The following is a 10,038-nucleotide window of genomic DNA, read 5'->3' as shown; positions in this document are numbered from 1 at the left end:
AATCTGCAGTTCATTCACCAAGAAAGCAGTCATCAGAGAATGTAATTCCTTTCATAAGTAAATCAGACTCTTAATTATTTGTTCCTCTTTGGTGCTACTGGAAGGTATTTTTTGAACCTTCTTGTCACACTAATTGGCTCCTTTCAGCATTTCTAAGCCCAAACTTAAGATAGCAAGTCATGATAAAATTATTTGCCCTTGAGCTACCATCATCCTGCCACTGGAACAGCTTCTTCCCTCCCTGTATTTATCAAAAAAAAGGGCAGATGCACCACTGTAATGTAGCTATAGTAGAAAGGGAAAAGAAACAAACCACCACCAAATATTAAGGCCATCCTACAAAAAACCAACCAAACAACCAACATAATCCTAATATCTGTAAAGGTTATATAGTTTAAATCTCCTCTGGGAGAGCTGGTTAAAGGTGCCTCAGCACAAGCTGCTCAGGTGCACCACCACACCTAACAGTTCCAAGGGAAAACGCTTCCCCCAGTCTTTATTTTGCTTTCTCCCTTCAAACTCCACAAGGCCCAGCTGCCCAGCCCTCGCTCCAAACGGCTTCTTCACCTTAGCCTTGCCACCGGGATTCACAGAAACCCTTTCACAGGTACAGGACGCAGCCCGGGGCCGCCGCAGCAGGAGGCGAGGCCGGGCCGGGCCCGGGGCCGCAGCAGCAGCAGCAGCAGCAGCAACAACAGCAGCAGGAGGCGAGGCCGGGCCGGGCCCGGGGCCGCAGCAGCAGCAGCAGCAACAACAGCAGCAGCAGGAGGCGAGGCCGGGCCGGGCCCGGGGCCGCAGCAGCAGCAGCAGCAACAACAGCAGCAGCAGGAGGCGAGGCCGGGCCGGGCCCGGGGCCGCAGCAGCAGCAGGAGGCCGGGCCCGGCAGCACCGGCCCCCTCAGCCGCGCGACGACGCCAGTCCCACCCGCTCGCGCCCAACGGCCCGCGCGTGCCCAGTGCCGCCGCCGGGGGAAGAACCTGATTGGTGCTCCGCCCGGCCCTGCCGCGCGCATGCGCGCTCGCGACGCCGGGCTGCGGGCGCCCTGCCTGTCTGGGCGGCGGGCGGTGCGGGGAGCGGCGGGCGGTGCGGGGAGCGGCCCGTGTGCCCGGTGCCCGGCCATGGCAGGCCCCTCGTCCCGGCAGGAGGAAGGGGAGGACGCGAAGCTGCGCCACAAGGAGGAGCTGAGCCTGAGGGTGAGCTGAGGCGGCCCGCGGACGGGCGGGCGGGAGGAGGCCGCGGTGCGGGTAACGGCGGCGCCGGAGGCTGCGTCCTCTCCCCGCATGCCCGTGGGGCTCTCGGCTATATGGGACAGATCTAGGGCCCTGCTGCCTGGGTAGGCGGCCTCACGGAGCTTGTGTCACCCCGGGCGCGATCGGCGTGAGGAGGAGGAGGGCGCGTCCCGCCCGGAGGCCGGGGCTGCTGCGGCGCGGCGCTCGGAGAGGCTGCCCAGCAGCGGGTGCTTCTCGGCGTTGCCATTCGCTCTCTCATAAACTGCTTTTTTTAGTTCTTGCTGCTCCAAGTTGAGTTTGACACGTCAGCAGAGTCACAGTGAGGTTTTTCTCTGTAGTATCTGCTTTGCCTCTATCTGCTATGTGTCTCACTGATCTCCGTCCTTTGGGCCATCCACTTGAGAGCCATGAGGAGAGAGGTTCCCAGTGAAGACTGAGGAAAAAAAGTTGTTGGGAATCTCAGCCTTCTCTTCTCTAGTTTTTACTAGGTCACGACTGTCCTCCGCTGTTCACCAATGTCCCCCATCAGGGGGGATATGCTTTCTTTAACCTTCCTTTTCTGGTTTACTTATCTCTGGAAGCCCATGTTTTTCTTTACATCCTTTGCCAAGTTCAGCTCCAGCTGCACCTTGACCTTCCTGACCTCATCCCTACACAACCGAGCAGCATCCCTATACTCTTCCCACGACACCTGTCCCCACTTACACTGCCTCTGTCGGTCCATCTTGTCTTTTAGTTTGACCAGCAGGTCTCAACTCAGCCATGCTGGTCTCTTGCCTTCCTTGCCCGATTTCTTACACCTGGGGATTGAGACCTCTTGCGCTTTCTGGAAAGCATCCTGAAAGATCTGCCAGCTCTGTTCTGCTCCCTTGTCCCTGAGGGCTGTTTCCCATAGGGTCCCACTTACTAATTCCTTGAAGAACTGGAAGTTTGCATTCCTGAAATTTAGTCCTGACTGTGTTTCTCATCTGCCTCATACCCCTTAGGACAGCAGACAGCACTAGTGCATGATCGCTGCAGCCCAGGCTGCCTTCAACTTTGATATCCCTGATGAGTTTCACTTGCATTTGTGACCATCAGGTCCCCTTGGGTAGGGCTGTCAATTTGTCAAGAAGGTGTCATCGACGCACTCACCTAGATTACCTACAGCTTGCCATGCTACTTTTCCAACAGATGTTGGGGTGGTTGAAATCCCCCAGCAAGATGAGAGTCTGTGATCATGATGTCTCCTGGAGCTGGGTTAAGACTTCATCAATAGGCTCCACTTGACTGGGCGGCCTGTAGTAGACTCCAACCACAAGACTCCCTTTGTTATCCCAATCCCTAATTCCTACCCCTAAGATTTTGACATAAGAACAAAGAAAACAACATTGTTTATTTCTAACAAAAAGCATTGAGTGTTGCTGACTAGATTTTGTTCTACTTGTTGGCTTTTGATGGCCCTCCTGATTGCTCATTAGCATTGACAGCTGTCATTGTAAAAGAAAATAGGAATACCTTCCAACTCTGCCAGTGGTAGTAATGAAGTGTGTGCAAAACTCCAGAGCAGTAGAAAGGCTTCCATTGATCTATAGTACAGTTTTAGGGGGCTTGGGTTTTTGTTGGTTTCATTTTGAATCTGGATAATACCTGTGATTTTTAAAGTGTATTGTATATATTATGCTAAATTTTGTTTTCTAAAGTTACTTGATGTTTTATTAGTTGTTTGCATGTTTTCTTCTGGGGGAGAAGTGTGATCTCTGATTATACATAGCTCGAGGTACTCTGGCTTCCTAGTAGTGATTGCTTTCAAGGGTAGGAGAAATACCAGTCCATGCAAGATAACCTGTTTGTAGAACAGTTACTTAGTATTTAATTAGTATTTAATTTAAATTTCTTCTTCTATTTTTTCTTCAGTGGCCCTTTCAGAAGACAGCAACTATATATGCATGTAGCTGTCTTAAAATAACAGTAATCATGTTCACCACCAGGATTATAATACAGTGGTTTATTTTTAATCATTAAATTGAAATACATCTTTTTTGTCTTTCAGATTAAAGAGCAGAAGGTGGTAGTTGATGAGCTTTCTAATTTGAAGAAGAACCGGGTAAATATTTAGAGATTTGCTTTTGTCTATTTAATTTTAGCATCAAAGAAATAAGCATAGAGACAAGAGGAGAATTGTCTTTGAATTGTTTAAATACAGATTTTAGTACAGATGGGATCTAGTGTTTTCAGAATAATTTGTCCTCCAAATTGTTTGATTATGTACACTTGTGCAGTGTAACACAGTATATTGTTGTGGGGTTTTTTTTCCTTTTTATGTTTTATCTGAGTTACTACACTAACATGTTTGAGTTGATCAGAAGACTTCATGAAGTATCCTTACTTTCCATGTGTATGTGTTTTAAAATAGAATGTGGTGTCACGGGTTGATAATGAAATGTTTTTGATGGTATGACATTAGAATGTGGGTGTTGCCAGGGCAGAACTTGTCCTTGCTGCATAAAAGTGAAGGGGCATCAGCTTCTGCTGCAGCGTGGTCGCCAGTTTGTTGCTTTGACTTAATGCATTGTTGGTTTTCTTTTACAGAAAGTTTATAGGCAGCAACCCAATAGCAACATATTCTTCCTTGTGGACCGAACAGAAACGCTATCGCAGTGCAAAAGTAAGTTTGCAAAGTGACATTTGATCCAATAGCTAACTATATAAAAGCTGTGTTTGTAGCTGTTAATGATTTCCAAGGTGTATTAAAATGAAAGCCTTGCAACTGTATATCAGATGCAAAGTAGACTTCAGACACATGCTTGTTCTTTCTGGGCTGGATAAATGTGAAAGTGTTTCCACTTGCTACATGGATGTGGTAAAAGAGCAAGTGCTGAAGATACAGAAAGAGCGAGGACATCTGCCCCACAGAGGAGCTGTTGTTCTCAGTGCTCTTTGCAAAGCTGTATAGTGCTTTGTCCCTTAATAATTTTAAAAGTCTTAAAAGTTGCATGGGATGAGTAGGAAGAAAATAATGATGAGTTAAACTGCAAGCTAAGCTAGAAATCTTTAGATAGTTGAAAGACTGGATCTGTGGGATTATGAAGATAGAAGAATGAATGATAAAGAGTGCTGATGAGAGAACAAGCATTAGAAATGTATAAATTTTAAAGTGTGCATTTATTTTCTAGAATGAACAATTCTACTTTCATTTTCTTTCCTTTGATTTAAGTAAATAACATTGATGTTTTAATTGACAGTTTACTTTTCTTATTATTATAAAAGTGTAAATCATGCTGATAACATAGGCAATAGTTGGCCATTCCTCTAATTCTTGTATTTGTAGTATGGTATTCTTGGAGAGAAAAAAATAAATCATAATCTTCGTATAATGAAAGAGGAATAATCTATAGTGGGCTATGTTTGTGTTCCATCAATACTGTAGCAGTTTTCTTACTTAGCATTTTGGGTTTATCTCCTTAATTAAGCAAGTGACCAGAGCTACTCATTTTGTAGATGTACTCTTAGACTTATTTGCTCATAAACATACCCATTTACAAATCTGTGTATTTTTCTGTTACACAGATACATTAGATGAATTAAAGAAGGCACATCAAGAGTTGGAAAATTCAGAAAAGACTAAAATCAAGAAATAGTCCGTCTGAATTCCAAGTCACAATGTGTGGCATTTGTTGTGTTGTTACCTGGTGTAGCGAGCATGCTATTCATGATTTCTTCAACAAAGACATACTCTGCCATCTCAGAAGAAGAGGACCTGACAGTAGCCAACAGCTGATAAAAACTGCATCTGATCTCTCTTACAAGTGTCTGTTTTCTGGCCATGTACTTCGCTTGAGGGGACTGATAACACCTCAGCCTCTGAAAGATGCCAGTGACAATATTTTTCTTTGGAATGGAGAAATTTTCAATGGAGTGCATGTAGGAGATCTAGAGAATGACACTGAAGTCATGTTCCATCATCTTGCGTTATGCAGTAGTGAAGCAGACATTTTGTCACTCTTCTCATCACTTCGGGGTCCATGGTCTTTTATTTATTATCAAGCATCTCAACACACTTTATGGTTTGGAAGAGATTATTTTGGTCGTCGTAGTTTGCTTTGGCAATTCGGTAATGAGGCTGACAGTGGTTTTTGTCTCACATCTGTAAGTGTTTATTCCAAATCAGATAACCAGTGGCAGGAAGTCCCAGCATCTGGAATATTCAAAATCAATCTCAAAGCCTGTGCAACAACTAAATCTTTGTCTTTAATTTTGTTTCCATGGAAGTACAGCTGCACAGAGAAGGCAGTAGAACCAATATTTAGTAATGTTCTGGACCATGTTTCAAAAGACTTACCAAACCACATACCTCTTGTGATGAATGAATCAAAACTGTGTCTCAGAGCACCAGTTATCTCCTTAAACAAAACAATTTCTGAAGCTTCAGGTGGATGTCCAAGCACTAATGTTAGCAACAATATACATACGGTGTCTGTAGAAACCCTTCAAGGATTTCTTGCAGAGGAGCACAAGAAAAAATTAGTCCATCAGTTTATTGATGTTTTAAGTGAAGCAGTGAAGAGACGAGTTTTATCTCTCTTTAGAGATGAAGATTGGGAAACAAGAGCAACTCGAAGCATGTCTAATAGGAAAGCACATGTTGCAGTGCTCTTTTCTGGTGGCATCGATTCTATGGTTATCGCAGCCCTTGCTGATAAACATGTGCCTTTAGGGGAACCAATCGATCTTCTCAATGTAGCTTTCATGATAAAAGAACACACCAAGCAAAAGGGTACCACTAAAAAACATACCCTCCAGGAAGTACAGCGTGATTTGCTTTGTCCTCAAGAAAGTTGTAAAGATCTTGATGCTAAAGCTGGTGCTCATTTATCTTGCTTTGATGTTCCAGACAGACTCACTGGTAGGGCAGGACTGAAAGAATTAGAAGCCATTAATCCTTCAAGAACATGGAACTTTGTGGAAATCAATGTTACACTAGAGGAATTGAATAAAATGAGACAACAGTGCATTAATCACTTAGTTTATCCCCTGGATACAGTCTTGGATGACAGCATTGGCTGTGCAATCTGGTTTGCTTCCAGAGGAGAGGGTTTTATTAGTAACCAGGGAGAGCTGAAACCATATAATAGTCCTGCAAAGGTACTGTTTGTTTTCTGCCTTATGTTTGAACTGTGAATGTAAACAAAGTTCTTTTGTTTCAGAAATCAGCAGGGGTGTTTAATATTCATAAGACTTCTGAAATTCAGTGGCAGAGTATAGAACAGTTCCATACTGAATCCTTGTGTAACTCAGGAGTTAAAACTGCGTTCAGTTCTTTTGTCATGTAATATGTATGTCTTTTTATTAAGCTTGAATAAGCAACAGTGTAAGAAATGACATTCATCTCTCAGCTTTAGTGTTTCAACTCCAGTAGTAACTGCTACTCAATCCAAACTGAATAGGTTAACAAATTTAGAGATAAACATTAATGAAGCATTCAGTAATACTGTTTTGTGCCAACATCCCAATGGCTATACAATTACTAGCTTGTTACTTAGGCAAAATAATAATAATGGCAGAAAAGGTGACTACTTGGAATCTTTTATAATTGGAGTCTGATTGAGTGATAGAACTACAAAAAAGTAGTTCATCCTTTTCTGTAACATATTTTCATCTATGTAGTTTAAAATCTTATTAGTAACTAGATTATTTTCTTGGGAATTTGATTCTCCTCACTTCCCAATTCCTGATGGTTTGTGTAGGGAAGAATGAACTGTTTAATTTCAGGAGTTTGCAGTTCACTGTTGCCTTTTTCTTTTTGAGGCTTCTGTTACTTTTCAGTTAATCGCTAGATCTTAAACCCCCAGAAAAACCAACAACAAAAACGCCAACAATCACAACAGTTTGTGTAAAAACTTCTGCTGTAGAACACGGGTTAGCTGACTGATCTACTGAAGGCTGTGCATCTCAGGTTTACAAAATATACAAATTCATCTGGGGTTCTGAGTATGAAGAAATTGGTCATGAGTTAGTAAAACAGGAAGTGAAATTGTCATTCTCCCATCAGTTACTTACTGCTGTGCACAGGTCAAAAATGAATTGACCGCTAGCTGGTGTCAGATTAGTAAAACACACACGACTGTTTATGTTAAGAGACTTTCACTTTTTACAGGAATTGCTGTTGAAGGCACAGTAGTGGACCAGGTATATTAGTGTTTTTCTCCTGATTATACTTTATGTGCTTATTGAATAGACAGAACAAGATCGCACATTTTTATTTCTTGTAATGCAGTTATTAGTAGCTGGTAAATCAGTAATCTGGATGTACATTCAGGTGAGCATTTAGAACCTACAACATACTGTGTAATCTGCAGCAGCAGGTTTTTTTTCTATAAAGGCTGGTGCTTAATGTACTGTTTATTGTACTAGAAACTAACAAAGACATTTTTCAAAGATACTCGAATATTTGTGATGGGCACAACATAATTTTGGTGCTTTTTCCTTACCTCAGGAGAAATGTTTGTATGTATTTCTATGTCTGATTGTGAACCTACTGCAGGTTTTCAGAGACTTTATTGGGAATTACAGAGACTTTATTGGGAACTGTTTCAGGCTTGGTAAATGTGTAAGGCACATCCCATCATGATAGGTAATATGTTGAGAAGATGTGTAAAAGTTATTTTCCTTAAGATACAGTTAAACTTTTAAGATCTGTTACGTATTTTCAGCTTGCATAGATATTAAGAAAGATTTATTTTGCTCTGTTTTCTTAGGTTGTGCTTACAGGAATTGGAGCAGATGAACAGCTTGCTGGGTATTCTCGACATCGTGTTTGCTTCAAAAAATATGGCTTGGAGGGGCTGAATAAAGAACTTGAAATGGAGTTAGATCGCATTTCTTCTAGAAATCTCGGTAGAGATGACAGGATTATTGGTGATCACGGAAAAGAAGCCAGGTATTGTTGTTTTAACATGAAGTAAAACTGGTTTTGCTGGTTAGATTCTGCTTTTAACACTCCCAATGGAAAGCTTAATAGACACTTCTCTGCATTTTGTTGTCTCTCAAGTTCTGCTGCAGTTTTGTTGATGTGTACTGTCTTGTGGGGTTTATCTGGTTTTGTTTTTTAAAAAGTAGTCTGCAGCACTGCAAAGAGTTACTTAAGGAAATTTAGCAACTTGACCATTGGATTTCCATCTGGAAGTTTTAAAAAGCAGCAACAGGTGTTGAAATAATAAAAAACAAGTTTGTTTTATAATTTTAAGTGGAACAGTCCTCTGTGAAGGGGACTGGTCTGGTCATTTGAGGAGTGACTTTGGAGAATGACAGCATAATAAAAGGCATGTATTCCTGTCCATGCAATAAAGGCATGATCAATATGCACTGCATTTTCTAGTGATTAAGTCAAAATAGCTGAAAAATAACTTTGTGGGGTTTTTTCCCCATGGTACTACCAACTTGCAAAAATTTCCTTGGGTGATGTCCAGTAGCAGAGAAAGACATGTCTTTTCATGTGGTCTTTGTGCCATTGATTTTCCAAATCTGTTCTTTCTTAAGACATTTTCAGTTCAGCAGTTGCAGAGGTGGACAAGCTATGGTGTTAGTCATACTTGTGATTAGATATGAATGCGTGGAATTTGGAACACTGTCAGAGTGTGTTTAAATATTTTTGCTTCCAAGTCACACGGTAGCTTCATACAGCATTTTTAAATACTTAGAAGTTACCTTGAGAAGTGTTACTTTAAAATCTGTCTTGCTCTTCCATTGTATTTTCTGATTTTCTTCATAACTTCTGTTTTGTATAAACCAAACATTTCTGATGCTTGTTCTTACTCTTTTCTTTGCTTGAGTTTTGAAAGCATGATATATTATGTTTTCTTTCTCCAAGACTGTGTAAATGTTTTGGAGACCAGCCTCAGTACTGTGACACTGACAACTAAGGTGCATCTGTATCAGGAATTGACACAAACTGAAGTCTTTGCATGTGGTAAAGGTGAAAACCAAGACTATTTGAAGTTTTTAAAGGGTCTTTTCCCCATTTATATCTTTCCCTCAGGTTTCCTTTTCTTGACGAAGAGGTTGTTTCATTCCTCAATTCTCTGCCCATCTCAGAAAAAGCTGACTTGACTTTACCTCGAGGAATTGGTGAGAAACTGATCCTGCGCCTTGCTGCTAAGGAATTGGGTCTTGCAGCATCCACCATTTTGCCAAAAAGAGCTCTACAGTTTGGATCTCGGATTGCAAAACTAGAGAGCAAGAATGAAAAAGCATCTGACATGTGCAGCAGACTGAAGTCATTTTCAGTAAACGAATTATAGAGCTACACCTTGATGTTGCATTTATTGTTTGCAAATTCAGTAAATCTTTGGAGTTTTCTTAGGATGCTTGGTCTGTTGATTTTTTTTTTACAAACTTGGTCATTATTAATAATCCTCAAAGTAATACATGTACATGTGTACTCGTAGTAGACACTCACTATGAATGCATCCTTGGGAGAGAAGGGAGTAGTGGGCTCTGGGGAAGAGAGAACAGCCAGAGATTGGCTTTTCCACCCTTCTTCAGTGTCACAAAAAGCATATTAAATCTATCACATACACAGAATTCAGTACAGTAGAGAAGGGCTGGTTTTGCACCTGTGCTTTAAGAGAGGGCTCGGGTTGTTTATGCATTTAGAATGGAGGGCACCATGAGGAGCTGGCCTGGATTGTCAGAGCAGGAAGAGCAGAGGGTCTCAGGCCTTGCTGCCTATTGGAGATCTGCCCTCCAAGCATCATGCTTGCCCTTTAGTTACTTGAGCAACACAGACACCCACACACACCCTGGGTGTTTTGGGGCTGTGCTGTGCAGC

General features: G+C 42.0%; 2 protein-coding genes across 2 annotated transcripts; both read left to right on the top strand.

Moving 5' to 3' along the window:
- The first annotated feature begins 1,039 nt into the window (after window positions 1–1,039).
- On the top strand, window positions 1,040–4,878 carry ASDURF (ASNSD1 upstream open reading frame). The gene is made up of 4 exons (XM_051622979.1): window positions 1,040–1,193; window positions 3,262–3,315; window positions 3,801–3,876; window positions 4,779–4,878. The coding sequence occupies exons 1-4, from the start codon at window positions 1,119–1,121 to the stop codon at window positions 4,847–4,849; spliced, it is 276 nt and encodes a 91-aa protein (XP_051478939.1). The 5' UTR covers window positions 1,040–1,118; the 3' UTR covers window positions 4,850–4,878.
- On the top strand, window positions 4,872–9,572 carry ASNSD1 (asparagine synthetase domain containing 1). The gene is made up of 3 exons (XM_051622961.1): window positions 4,872–6,353; window positions 7,967–8,148; window positions 9,247–9,572. Exons 1-3 carry the CDS (start codon window positions 4,872–4,874, stop codon window positions 9,506–9,508), a joined length of 1,926 nt encoding a protein of 641 aa, XP_051478921.1. The 3' UTR covers window positions 9,509–9,572.
- The last annotated feature ends 466 nt before the right edge of the window (window positions 9,573–10,038 follow it).

The sequence above is a fragment of the Apus apus genome, chromosome 6 (genome assembly GCF_020740795.1).
Source record: "Apus apus isolate bApuApu2 chromosome 6, bApuApu2.pri.cur, whole genome shotgun sequence".
Taxonomy (NCBI): domain Eukaryota; kingdom Metazoa; phylum Chordata; class Aves; order Apodiformes; family Apodidae; genus Apus; species Apus apus.
The sequence above is the reverse complement of the archived record's forward strand: the minus strand, read 5'-3'. Positions and strand labels throughout refer to the sequence as shown.